This window comes from Camelus ferus, chromosome 16 (assembly GCF_009834535.1).
Source record: "Camelus ferus isolate YT-003-E chromosome 16, BCGSAC_Cfer_1.0, whole genome shotgun sequence".
NCBI classification, from domain to species: Eukaryota; Metazoa; Chordata; class Mammalia; order Artiodactyla; family Camelidae; genus Camelus; species Camelus ferus.
The window spans coordinates 39611172-39624993 of NC_045711.1; the positions used below are offsets into that span (position 1 = coordinate 39611172).

General features: G+C 53.7%; 1 protein-coding gene across 3 annotated transcripts in view; it reads right to left on the reverse strand.

Moving 5' to 3' along the window:
- The window catches only part of ABR (ABR activator of RhoGEF and GTPase), a 172688-nt gene that overhangs the window by 125554 nt on the left and 33312 nt on the right, over nucleotides 1–13822 (reverse strand). The window contains exon 1 of one of the 3 annotated variants that reach the window (XM_032457509.1): nucleotides 11597–11738. The exons of 1 other annotated variant lie outside the window; for it this stretch is intronic. Coding sequence is in view for 1 of the 2 variants with exons in the window: in XM_032457507.1 (XP_032313398.1) it covers nucleotides 6039–6099 (61 nt within the window). In the remaining variant the exon portion in view is untranslated. Of the gene's footprint in view, nucleotides 1–6038; nucleotides 6753–11596; nucleotides 11739–13822 lie in introns of those variants that run through there. One more of the 3 variants, XM_032457507.1, reaches the window with a different exon arrangement.

The following is a 13822-nucleotide window of genomic DNA, read 5'->3' on the forward strand; positions in this document are numbered from 1 at the left end:
CAAACCTCTCAGAAAGGGATCTTAATCATAAAACCAAAACAATTTTTTGAAAAAAATTTTCAAGGGAGGAATTTATTCAAATAGGTGGACTGTTGGCTATTTAGGACCAAGGTAACTTGCAATGGAACAGGGTGACCACAGGGTGAGGAAATCAATTGCTGCCGTGGGGAGTAGCAACCCCCCAGCTAGGGAAATAACTAGGCTTAATTATACAACATCTTTGGTCTCCATCATCTCGATCCATTAAACCCTTGCTGCTGGCCAGGAGGCAATGCCCAGGAGGAAGGGGTCAGCCCAGCACGCTAATAGGATCAGCCTTTCAATCCCATGAAGGTAATTATGGCCACATCCTTCCCCAACAGCCCTGAGCAAATAGATCTCAAGTCAATGTGGGGCTTTTCTAGGCAGCACCAGCTGCACTGACACCCCAGGAAGGCCAATGGCTATGCTGCCCGGAGTGACAGGGACTCTGAGCTCCATTGGTCCACCTGAGTCCTCCCAGCCACCAAATCCCTTCTAGAGACACTGCTCACCTTGGACCAAATGCCCGCGCATATCTTCTATGTCTAACTGTGGTCTAGAGGAACATAAAGGTATCTGAGGTGAGGGTGGAGGAAAGAAGGGAATGGTACCTGACCAATTAGGTCACCACAGAGCCCACCCCAACTGGCCCCATCTCCTGAAGACCACAATGACCCTGTCAGTTTCTACATGGCCAGTAAACCCACATTCATCTCTTGTCCTGGAGTGCGGTAGAGAAGGAAGGGCAGGAAGAGAAGACACAAATAAAAGCACAGGGGCAGAAAATCAAGTGGAGGCCCAAATGAGATCTGAGCCTGGGGAAGGAGAACTGGATGGCCCATCTGCAGTTGGTCAGGGAACCAGCTGGCCCCACCTCTTTGCCAAAGACTTGGGTAGGGGGTAGGATTGGGCAGCTATCCCCAACCCCTCTATGAGGGTGCATGTTAGAATCTGCCTGTTTCCCAGATTTCTTTCTTCTTCCCCATTTACAAGGTCTGGAGCAGGGTCTCCCCAAGCTTCAGGACAAGCAGCACATTCTCACAGCCAATCAGGGTCATCCATGGCTCCAACAGACCATATCTTGTCCAAAGAAATGCAAGCGAAGGCAGACCAGGGCCACCGGTCAAAACAATCAGCCTCTCCAATCCAGCCTTGGAGACAGGTAAGCCACAGGCCTCTCCCCGTGGCACTCAGTGGAAAGTGCCTAGACCCTGTAGGTAGAATGTGGTGGGTGCTCCAGTCCCCATGGATCACCTCAGCCAGGGGCTTGGCAGGGGCTGACGATGTGGAGATGACGTGCATTTGTCCTGAAACTGCTGAGCCCCTGGTTTGCCCCAAAGGGCTCAAGCTGGGCCAGACAGCTGCAGTACCAACACTGGCGGTGAAGGCTTCCAATCACACAATCAGAAGCCCTAACAACACGTGGGACTCCCTTGGGGGGTCTCCGACTCCACTCCAAGCTACTACAATTACCAATTCCACACAGTCGGAAACTTGTGAATGAGCCAGCTAATGGGTTTCGGGATTTCTGGTGGAGTAAGGTGTTAAAGGAGCCTAGAACCCAGGAGTTTTTTTCTCCCTCTCACACTCACTCTTGCAACCAAAAATACAGAGGGCTTATTATGCGTGAGGCCCTGGGCTAGGCACCACCTAAGAACCTGGTCCAAGACTGTCCCTGCCAGTCCCCTTGCACCCTTCCCAGCCCCTTCCAAACTTCTCTGCAAGCCTTTTCTGGACCCCCCATTCAGTGATGAAGGTCGTGATGAGCTAGACTGCGAGCAGTTAGGTAGCACTCCTCCTCATCAAAGTGCTTTATAAACATTAACCAATTAATCCCCACGGCGCCCACATGAGACATCACAGCCTCACTTTGCAGGGGAGTGCGCACAAGGAAGGTGCCAGAATCGCCCCCGGGCCCAGAGAACAGCCCAAGTCCCCATCTTACCCGCAAGAATGAGGCAGAATGGATTTTTCTCCCTAACCACCCCATCTCCTACCTGCCTAGCTAATTCTTCACAAATGTTCCCATCATGCCTTTCTTTTTCCAAAGAACAACAGCAGCAATCACAACAATAACAAAAAATTAGGTTTCTCTGAGTAGGACACTTAATTCTTCTGCCAGCCCCACCTCTGGGATTCCAGCAGCCTTGGGATTCCAGCAGCCTTGTCAATCATGGGCTGGTGTTGGCAAGCAGGAATAAATGATGGGGGCTTATTCACAGGACAGGAAGGCATCCATCTGCAGGTGTTACAGGCACACTGGGGCAGTCTGATGCGGCCTGGGTAAGAGAATTGCCCTGATCAAACCCACAGTGACTGTGAGGCCAGGGGCTTGGACTTTGGTGTGGCTATTATAAGAATAAGATAGGAAACCGAGGCAGGTTCATGATCATCTGGAGAAGGGTTTGTATCCCCACAGCCTCAAATTCTCCCCTGGCTCCTGGGTAGGGCACTGGGTCTACAAGAGGCATGAAAATAGCACCGGAGGTGGAAATGGCCCTTGGAAATGATGCTTGGGGTAACGGAAGTAAGCTCTAAAATGCAGGTTCTAATAACAACAGATGATCCTGTTCTGCCTTCTATGAGGTCCAAATAACTACAAGCTTTTGCTTGACTCCATAGAGTCAGCCTGTTTGAGGCCAGAGCCAAATTGCTTGGGACAGAAAGAGGCTGGAATGGCAAAGGAAGAGACCTTAAAGGTAGCCCTCAGTTCTCTTCTAAATAAATCCTGAACATATAGTGAAAGCTTTTCATCTCCACTCAGAGGGACGGAGAAACTTTCAGAGCACCCCCGATTTTTGTTATTCCATAGAACTTGACTTGATCCAACCTGACCCCTGAACCAAGAGAAAGTGGTAAGTGTTTAGTGGAAAGAGTGATGAGATAAAGTCCAGAGAGGAGATAAGACAGAGAACACGTGCAGAGAGAACTATACGAGCTAAAGGGAAAGAATCCAGGCAAGGATCTGAGGGGCAACGCTGACATTATCACATTAATGTAGGAAAATGAGCGGTCCAGAGACAGGAAGTGGGACGACTGGAACCATCAACCACCACGCTAGCTTCTCAGGGGCAAAGACCCTGTTCCAATGAGTCCTATATCACACGGGCAGTGGGGGGCCAACCCATCTCCTTGAGTCAGACTAATCGCCAACACTGCAGCCCTCCAGTGAGAATCACCAGCCTCAGTGGAATTAGATAGAACCTCAACCACCCTGCCCTGGCTCCAGGACCAGCCCCTAGTCCCACAAGAGACACATAATCAAGCTGGGCTCAGAGTCATTGAGGTCACTTACCCTGCTGGACCATTTTGGGGAGAACTCTGTGACAGAGGACCAGAGAGACAGATATCCTCCATTCCATGACATTCCAAGGCCTTAACTAAGCACAGGCATATCTAGGTGACACTCAGAGTCTTCCTCCTAGGGTATGATCTGAATCCCAGCTTCGTCATTTACCACTTAGGTGACTTGAGTAATGATTTGAGCCTATCCAGCCTCTCTTTCTGTAAGAGGGAGAGAAGACTACCTATCTTGCAGAGTTGTGAGGTTGGAAGAGACTGGATGGAGAATGCCTAGTACAGTGCCAGGCATATGGTGGGTCCTCAAGAGATGCTATTATTGCTGCTCCAAGGAGCAGTGTTAAGGAGAAGCCTCTCTCACTGGCTCATTCATAGCCCTAAGAAGTACTGGCTACCCTATGCCCTGAGTGCATCCCCTTTACAATTCCTGATGGATCTGGCTTTTGTGGAGCCTTGCCTCCCCGTGACTGTGAGCCTTATAAGTAAATAGCTTCATGAGAGGCAGAGGAACTTCCTCAGGGAGCCACAAAACCATGCTGCCAAGCAAATGACAGCTCGGGTATTTGTTTTAATTTAGGCTCTTGTCAAGAGCAAACTTCATGGCTAACAGCCCAAACATGACTGCACAGCACCTCCCCAGGAAGCCTCATTCTACAGCTCTCAAATAAGCTGTTTTGAAGAAGGAGGCAAGGACTCTTCACGTTGCTGCCAAATCAGTGTCCCCCATCCCCTCCATCTAGGCTGCCCCCAGCGCCCAGAGGCCAGGGCAGGAGTAGCAAGGTAGACAGCTCAGATGCCAGCCTGCCTGAGTCAGGGCTGATTAAAAGGCACCCTCAAAGAAGCCCTCGGTCTAATTTTCCCACCTTCATCTGGTCAGAAATTTTCAAAGCAGCCTCAGGCAACTTTGCTTCTCTGCTCAGGTTAGGGGTGGTGGGTGGTAGAAAAACTTGGAAATGATCAGATGATCAGGTAGGGGAATCAGCCAGAGACAGGTTTCCATAGGATTCTATGTTTTGGGAGATAGGCAAAGCAGTACTGGGTTTTGCAAAGAGCCAAGAAATATTCAGGAACGTAAGCTGCCTTTGAATATGAGGCATTAGCATGACTGTTATTTGCAAGAGCAGCACAGCGAAGAGGAGGTCACTAATCCTTCCTTTGGGTCAGGAGCTGATCTGCAGCCGGGCTCTGAACAGATGTGTGCCCCCATTCACACAGACACACAGACACACGCGCACATGCACGCGCACACGCACACCACCCAGCAGCCGTGGGCCCTGACCTTCACCCAACGATGCTAGCCTCTGCAGGGAAAGGAGCAGATGGAGTGGCTGGGCTTGGCGCAGGACTGACACCCAGGGGATCCAGCTTTGCCCCTTTGATGTTGAGAAACCAAAGTAGAATGAACCATCACAAGGAGAGCTCCTGGGGGAGGAAAGGAAGGAAGAAAGAATGAGAGGGGAAGGAGGGAGAAGAGGGAGAAGAAGGTATGGGAATGATGAGGACCCAAAAGGATACAGAGGTCAGAAGCTGGGTACTAAGTACTGAGGAGCCTCCAGGGCAAGACCTTGGGGTTCAAGGCATCACCTTGTCCTCTCCCCCCACCATCTGACTGTTACCAAGGAATTCAAGCCAGGCTGACCCTTAAAAATGTCCTTGCCCCATCGCATCCAATGTCCAGAACCGGAACCTATCTCCACCTGCCTCTCCCAACCCTTGCCCCCTGCCTAAGGACCCTGGGCTAGAAGATACAGCAAGAGAGTGAGAGGGTCCCACTGAAGTGATCAGGGAGGGCAGGATCCCCTTACTGTCTTCTTCAGGGGCCAGCAGGACCCTCTCCCTACATCACTGAAAGAGTTGGCGAAGGAGTCTCAAGGGAGGAGTGGGAGAAATGCAGGGCTTTAGCCACCTAAGCAAGGCAGGCTGAGGGGTGGGAGGTGGGGTGGCAGGTGGGGGCACTCAAGGCTGGTCGCAAGCCCCCACAAGATACAAGTGATCAGTTACACATCCCCAGCGGCAATGCAAGAGCAATCACATGATCGAGGCAGATTTGGGAGCGAGGAGGTGGAGACGCCGAGGTTTTTTTTTTTCTTTCTTTTCTTTTTTTCTTTTTTGGGGGAGAGGGAAGGTGAGGGTGAGGGCGATGAAGAGGCTGGCAGGAAGGACTGCTGAGCTGGGGGTTTTCAGGTCCTTCAACCAAATGGCCCCTACAGAGGTCTATACCTACAGTCACCCTTACCACCCTTACCACCCCTACCCCGAAACACACTGGCCTCAGGGTGTCCCTGAGGTGGCAAACTCGGGCTCCAAGGACTTTACGAAAATGGCCTTTCTTTTTCAACGTGGACAGAAGGAGCAGCAGCCGGGGAGCTGAGGCAGCACCCTACCAAGGCTCCCCTCTCTTCCCCAGGGTTGGGGAGTGCTCGGTCACACAACAGGTGGGAGAGGGGGTGACAGCTCTCCTGACCCCGTCCGTCCACTAACCCCCCATTCCGCTTGAAGTCCTCTCTGGGGACCCCATCCATGGCCGATCGCGGGTCCCCACGCCGCTCCCCCGCCTCCCGGCCCGCCAGGCACCTGGGCAGCCGTGCCGGCAGCCCCCAGCCCGCGCCGGGCTCCCCAGACAAGCCCGGCATCGCGGGCCCCGGGGCCGTCGGGGCGCCGCGCCGGGCGCCGGGGCCCGTTCCCGCCCGGCCTCCCCGGCCCGAGCGCACACGTACTGCTGTAGAGGGTGTCGATCCAGGAGAGGCGCGGCAGGCCCCGGTGGCTGAGCGGCTCCATGCCCGCGGCTCCGCGCGGCGGCGGCGGCGGTGGCTCCGTCAGATCGGAAACCCGACCCTCATCGCACAACAAAGGAGGGAGGGCGCGGGCGGCGGGCGGCGGGCGGCCGTGAGGGGTGGCCAGCCCCGGAGGCCGAAGTTGCCGAGCGCCGGGTGGAGGCGGGGGGGAGACAGGGAAACAGGTAGCAAGGAGGAGCGAGCCGGAGCTGCCGGGGGAGGAGGGGAGGGCGGGCGAGGGCCGGCGAGCGCCCCCGGGAGCCCTTCCGGCCCCTGCGGCCGCCGCGAGCCCCGCTGCCGATCCCCGAGCGGCGGCCGTGCAGCTCGCCCGCCAACTAGCAACTTCCCCCGGGCTGCGCGGCGCCCAGGGGCGGGGGGTGGGGGGCCGCGACCAATCGGCGCGAAGCTCCCGCGCCCCCTCCCCCGCCGCAGCACGCCTCCGGAGCAGGGTGCGGAGTGTCGGGAGCAGCCCGAGTCCCCACGACGCCCAGGAGAGAGGGGCTCCTGCCCGTGACGGAGGAGTGGTCGATTGCGGTCTCCCGCCTGCGGCGCAGGCTCCTTTTCCTCCTGTCTGGGACCGGCCGAATTCTGGTAACCCGCAGACTAGGTGCCGCGGGGAGACCTATGGGCCCGCAGGGGTGACATCACCTGCCACCCCAGGATCTCTAAGCGCAGTTTCAGGGGCCGGTGCGGCTGCCAGGCCCCTCCCCTCGGCAAGGCTGGGGAGCGGCACTGATGGGGTTAAGGTCCTGCCCGCCCGCGGGAAGCCTTGGCTGCCCTAGGACTCCTTCCTTCCAAACCTTAACAGTGAGTGCCTCTTCTACTTACACACCCTTGACCTAAAAGCCGGGCTTTTCCTGTCCTACACACCAGAGGGCGGCGGCTGGGGAATGGCTGGATGCCGGGGGACAAACGGGTCTCGGCTGGGGTCCCTCCAAGAGCCTTCTCTGGGGATCCCAGCCGCAGCTCACGTGTGGAGGGATACCATGTATACCTAATCACTTACAAGTTGAGGGTAGTCTGGGGTCAAGAAGCCTCTGAGAACAGAGCTCTAGAGACAAAATTCCTTCTAAGACCCTCCCCCACCAAAGCAGTGAAGAGGTTGGGGCGCAGGAGCTTTATGCCTGTCCCCTGGGTGCTGGTTCTAAGGGGCCCAAAGCAACTTTGCTGCAGATTTGGTCCTTTTGGCCTCCTTGAGCTAAGGGACTCTGGAGAAGGGACTGGAGGGGAGGGAGGGTCAGGCTAGGGTGGTCCTGGGCTGTAGGATTAAAGCTCCTCTCCTGAACCCAAAGGAAGGGAGACAAAGGGCCCACAAGGGAACTCTGCACTGGGCCGCTTTTGCCTCAGGTAGGGTGAGGTTTCTGATAAAGGAGCAGACCCTCCCCACCTCCCATCCCCCAAGCAGCTCAGGGCAAACACTTCCTAGGACACAGCTCTAGGGAGAGGCCTGCAGGGTGAAGCTCACCCTGACCTTTATAGGGGCAGTGTTTTCAGCATCCTTGGAACATTTGCGGGGGTGGGAGCAGGGGGGGGTCCTCATCATTCTAAACAACCACAGATCTAGCTCTTAACATTTTTTAAAAAAATAAAAGTATAGTTGTCACAATATTATATCTAGTTTCAGATCCAGTTCTTAAGAGGAGAAGCAGACCGTCGCCCATGATGCTGAAAGGAGACTACACCCAGCCCTGGAACTACTGAGGTGGAGGCCTTCAGAGCTGCCCACGGGGAAATGGTGGCCACTGGCTCACAGTAGGTCGGGTGAGCCCCTGAGAGTTGCAGGGGAAGATGTTCTGGGGTGTGAAAAACCTCCACAGGTGGCTGCAGTGGGTGCTTTTCAACCTCAAGGTGACAGTGGCCCCTCCCTGCATCCACTTGGCTCTCCCCCACCCCAGCCCTCCTGCTCTGGCTCTTGTGGATCTCCTTGCTCAGCTGTCACCCTCCCACCATCTCTGACTTGCACAGAAGACTGGGAGGACCAAGCAAGCAGGCACCTGGAGCTTGGCAGAGAGGGGGGCGTGCATCTCCAATGAGATGCTCCCGAAATAGAGCCAGGATGGGAGAGGAAGCAAATGGGCTCTTGGAAGAACCAGAGGGAGGACGGTGAGATGGAAGAGCAGAGAGGGGCCCAGGGCTTCTCTTCCTCCCACGTGGAACCCTCGGTAAAGGCACAGAACCCAGAAGAAAGGTGCAGGCAGGAGCCCAGCCCAGGGAAGCAGCAGCACTGCCCCCTCCCCAACAGCCAGCACCACTACCAAGGCGGCTTGGGCCCTCTCTGCACACTGCGGGGATTGTCCTGATGGCTACATCTGGGCACTGACTGTGAGGAGGCCATGGATGTATATTTCTGCGTGAGTCACATACATTTGCATACATTTTACATTTTTATCTACAAAGGCTTGAACAAGCTATTTTCAGCATTTTTCAAGCTAAAATGTTACAGTTGCTCTCCTTAGCATTGCCATAGTTTGCTTTTTTCTACCTTCTGTCCAATCCTCTCCCAGACCTCCCAGTCTGGAACACAATATAGGGGAGAAGGGAGAGGGATCTTGGAGGCAAGTAAGAAGGAACACGTCTAATAATGAGCAGAGAATGCCCACAGTGGACCTGGCTTGGATCTTAGTGCTTTGTTAACACGATAGCCTTACTATTATCTCAGTTCCTTCCATTTTCCAGATGAGCAAACCAAGGCACTGAGCAGCTAAGTAACCTGTCCAGACAGTAAGTGGAGGGCTAGGACTTGAACCCTAGCAGTCTACTCATGCTCTTAAATGCCAGGCATGCTGTCTCCACTGTCAGGGTTGAAGGCAGGGTGGCAAAGGTCCATGGAAATCTTTGCTGGTCCATAGGTTGGAGACCACCTTCTAGGAAACTCTTCCCAGCCCTCTTCCATCTCCAAACAACTGTCTCACACATATGTATCCCAGGAAAGGGCAGTTACTTCAAGATGCCTTGATGCCTAGATGGGATGACTTCCAGTGGACGTACCACCCCATGGCTTGACTCTAACCTTGGCTATGGACACAAGGGTGTGGAAGCACCAGGGTGATATGAGACCAGAGCAGAAACCTCCAGAATCCTGGCACTGAGAGTGGAGAGGAGGTTGGGGAGTCCCAATACCACATGCTAGGAGGGAAGGGGTTAAAGAGTCATTCTCATCTACATTGTGTCCAAGGTGAAGTGCTCTGCCAGCAACCCCCATCTGTCAGACCAGCAGGGGGACATTCCCATGGACAGGCCGCCCTGATTCAGCTGAGTGCAGACCTGCCTGTGCACCTGAGGCACTGAGTCAGCACCCATCACACCTTGTCCTCCAAGCCTGCACTAACTGTTCACTGTCCTGTCCTCCAGGTGAATGTGTGAATGTTCTCCACCTTCCCCAGCCCTCCTGCTGGCCTGTGCGCTCAGGCTGTCCTGGGCTCCCTTCCTCCCCTCCCCTCCTCCTGTGGCGACCAGCCTGGTCCTGCCTCACCACTGGATTTAAGGGGGATTTAAGGGTGAGTTGCCAGGAGCACTGGGCTGATGAGGAGGGGACGAGCAGGAAGCAGATAGATCCCTTTCTGAAGATCTGCGGCCTTGCCCTTAATTCCCAGGGCTGTGCTGCTCACTGCCTCTCTGACAACCAGCTCGCTTCTACCAGCTCCTTGGCCAGGATGGAAAAAGGGTGACCATGCTTAGAACCAAATCTGTGTATTTCCACTTTTCTTCCCTCCTCACTATTAGCAGCCCCGCTCCCCTGTGCACAGCAGGAAGGCCCTGGGACTCCCGGCTTCCTTGATCACTGATGGATCACTTCTGGTGAAAAAGATCTCCGTTCCGTTCACCTCTCCCCACTCTGAAGCCAGCAGGGACCACCAGTGTGCACAGGCTGGAGGTACAGGTGCTGGGGCATTGGGGGTGGTGGTGCAGGTAGGATTCCATGTTCAAATTAAAAAAGAAAAACAGAAAAACTGATAGCCAAAAAACCCTTTATACTCTTCCTAGTAGATCAGCTCTTTAAAAGCTGGGACTGCATTTTTTTTCACTGCACTCAGCCCAGTGGATAAATGAGGCTCAGGTAGACCTCCATGGCAGCCATAACCACACTCTGCCCCCAGATCAGCTTTCTGCCAGAAGCCCAATAGATTGGCATTCAATAATACATGTTGAATAAATAAAACTAATGACAGCTAACTCTGATTGAGTGCTCCTTAAGTGCCAGGCACTGCTCTATGTGCTCCACATGGACCATACCCCTTAATTCTCACAATGAGCCAGCAAGGTAGATACTGCTATTGTCTCCATTACACAGAAGCAGGAGGGCTATGCTACTGGCCACCTAGCAGGTGGTGGGGCCTGGAAATGAGCTGAGATCCTGAATCCCGAGGCCACGCGTGTAAGCTCCGTACTGGCTGTAGTGAGTGAATAAACGAGTAAACAGAATGAAGCTAGACTCAGGGAGGAAGAAATTGGAGCTACAGGAGGAATGTAATTCCAGAACTCCCCAGAGCCACCAATGATTAAGCAAAAAGAGAACTGGTTCCCAAAGAAAATCACATCTACTACAACAGGGCAGATGACTCTGGAGACAAGCTAGATGCAATCAGTCCAATGACAATTCCCTGAACTCCAGTCCCCGCCAAAACTCACTGCTTCTACGCCTTGGGCCAGTCTTCAGCTTTTCCAGCCTCAGTTTTCACATCTGTAAGTGGGCACCCAAGTGGATCAGGTAGGTGACCTCTGGGCTTTCTATCTGCCCTGGCAGACTATAAACTTTGCTTCCTAGCAGACCCTGGGATGGCTTGTTTCCAGCTCTTTGCTTCATTTCATTTACTGCTGTAACTGATACCTTGGGACAGTAAAGCAGCATTTACTGTTCTAAGATTCACCCTCACCCCTCAGGCCTGGAAAGAAGAAAATTACTCATGCCTCTCCTGGGCACCTCTGAGTGGGAAGGTTTGGCTTAACAGTTCTGTCCTTTGTTCTCTTCCTCCCTGTCTCTTCTCAGCTTCCTCAATTTTCCAGCAGACGGTGAGATCTACAGGCAGCACAGACTTCCTGAAAGCCCTCCCCACTATTCATTTCTTTTCCAAAGTTCTGTGTCAGCTTGAGTCATGGGGAAGATGTAAGAGTCAGGGCAAGACAGAAACCAGAGAACTACATTCACCTCCTTGTTGCCTCCCTCGGCACCATGGCCAGGAAAAGCACGGTGATACCCAGGTCCCTGTAGCTGTGACGCTCCCAACACGTCCCTACACATTTTTCAGGGGCTGTGCTGAATGAAGCTCCAGTTCCAAGGCCAGGGCCACAGTGAGTCCAGCATCCCGGGAAGAATACCTGCCTTAGACTATACTCAGCAAGCTGCGGTTTCAGGAGAGTCTTAGACCAAGCCCCAGCTAAAGTGGCCCTCACCCGACATGGCTCAGATTTGTACCACCCAGCGGTGAACATGAGAGGTTTCCTAGGGAGTGAATCAGAGGGCTCAGGAGTAGGGTCTGCAGTCCCCTTCCTAATTTACTTACCCCAGCATCCCCATCAGCCTTTAGAAAGAGGCCAGCAGAAGAGACGGAAGGATACTCCAAGTCCCAAAAACCTAGAGACAAAGTTCAATAGCTCCAACCTTATCAGCTCCGAGTGAGGCAGGGGCATGTCCAGCGGGGGGTCAGAGCTCAGGCGCTGGCCCTCTGCCCTCCCACAGTCACCATTCCCCTGAAGCTGTCTGTGCTTCTTGCTCTCTCAGCCAGAGTTCTGCAGATGACTCCCAGCCCCTTGCTGCTCTGCCAGGAGCTCTGACGCCACCCGCCAGGCTGGCCCCATCCCTGTCAGGCCCAGGAGTGGCCACAGGGGCTGAAGACAGGCTGTCAAGGAGACCGGCTCCCAGAGGTGGCGGCTCAGCATTCAAGAAGCCGAGGATAAAGGAGCATCAGAGCCTGGCCAGTGGTGCTTGTTATCAATGGAGTCTCGCTGCTGTGGGGTTACCATTCAGGTTTGCGGTGTGTGGTCGTGTCTCTTTAAGGACGAGGCCTCTTTAAGACAAGTTCCCTCTGCAGTCATTCCTGCCACCAGTGGTCCTGCGGCAGACAACGGGGGCTCCCGAGCGCCATCTGGCGGTCCAACAGAGCAGCACCTCAGCCACCAGAGGCGATCCCGCCACCCTGGACATAGTCTAGCCAAGAGGCCTGGAAATGTCTGCACTAAAATCTCAGCTTTTCCCACTGGATTGTGCACAGGGCTGTTGGGTTACCATCATGAGCAATGGGGCTAGGGAAGTCAGGAGGAACTCCATTTAGCGTCAGGAGACAGCAGGAGCCCCCAAGAGTGGCCTGGGAAGAATAAACCATCCCATTGGACAAAAGCTTCCCTAAGATATTCTGAGAAGGGCATTTACCCAGTCTTCCTGCTGGCCGTGTGCAGAACACAAAGCGAAGCTGTGCATATCCTGTCCCCACAGACACTGGAACAGTGGTTCTCAGTTAGGGGAGGGGTAGTTGGTATTGCCCCACAAGGGAGGATTTGAAAATGTGTAGGAACATTTTAAAGCCAGAGATGTTAAACTGTCCTGCGATATGCAGAACTGTCCCAAAGAATGTCTGTCCCCAAATGCCAACCCTACTTGGTTAGGAGGAACAGAGACTGGCTCCTTAGCAAGCTTATACCCTCCTGTTCTTCTTTTCCCCACCATTCTGCCTTTGGTGTCCCCCCTAAATCTCACCTTTATAACCTTAGAGGTGGAGAAGGGGAGTGGTCTGGCCCAGGACCTTCACAAGCTAGTGCCCCTGGCTCAGTCTCACAAACACAGTCTGGTGCCAGTGGCTGAAAAATCAACACACAGATGTTGATGAAGGGAGAGTGGAAAAAGATGAAACGCCATCTGCTGTGGTCAGTGGACACCACACAGTTGTCACATTTGAGCTGGGTCTGCTGGCTTGAGAAGTCGCAGGCTCACAAGGCTGACATCATAGCTAGAATGATCAGTTGGAGGAAAAAGTTTCCCAGCATCACACACATCACACACAGAGAACACTTCCTACTGCTGTTGGAATAAAGACCCACATCCTTCTGGGGGGCCCCAAGGCCCTGTGGCCTCACTCCTCACTTCCTTTCAGCTTCATCTGGCACATTCCCCTCCTTGCTTTCTCTTGCTTTTTCAGAACTTTTGTACAGGATGGTACCTCTGGCTAAAATGCTCTACCCAACTCTGCCCAGATATCTCCTACCCTTCCCTCTAGTCTTAACTTAGATATCACTTCTGCTAGGAAGCTTTCCCTAACCACCGAGAGGGAGGTCTGCATTTCAGATTAGTCAGTGCTCTTATGCCTATCTCTTCTGCTAGACCGGGAGCTCCAAGAAGGTATGGACCACATCTCTCTTGTTCACCAATGTAACCCTGGCACCTTGAAATAGTGGTTTCAATGAGAAAATGAATGAATGGATGACCGAATATGCTCGTGGTCACAAAAAGCCTGGAACGAGGGAGAACAGAAGCTTCAGCCAACCCAGCTCCACCAACTGGGAAAGAACTGTCCGGGCTGGTTGGAATGTCATGTGGAGAATGGTCACACTCTCCAGAAAGACTCAGAAAAACAACAGGATCCTAGAATCAGATTTGGGGCAGGAGAATTGCTGTTCCAATTAATTCCCTACCTGCTCACATGAAATCCCAAGTGGAAACTCCCCAATGCTCAGGGGTCCCTAGCTAAGCAGCCGGCATCGATGCTGCACTCTTTTCACCCAATCAGACTCCAACA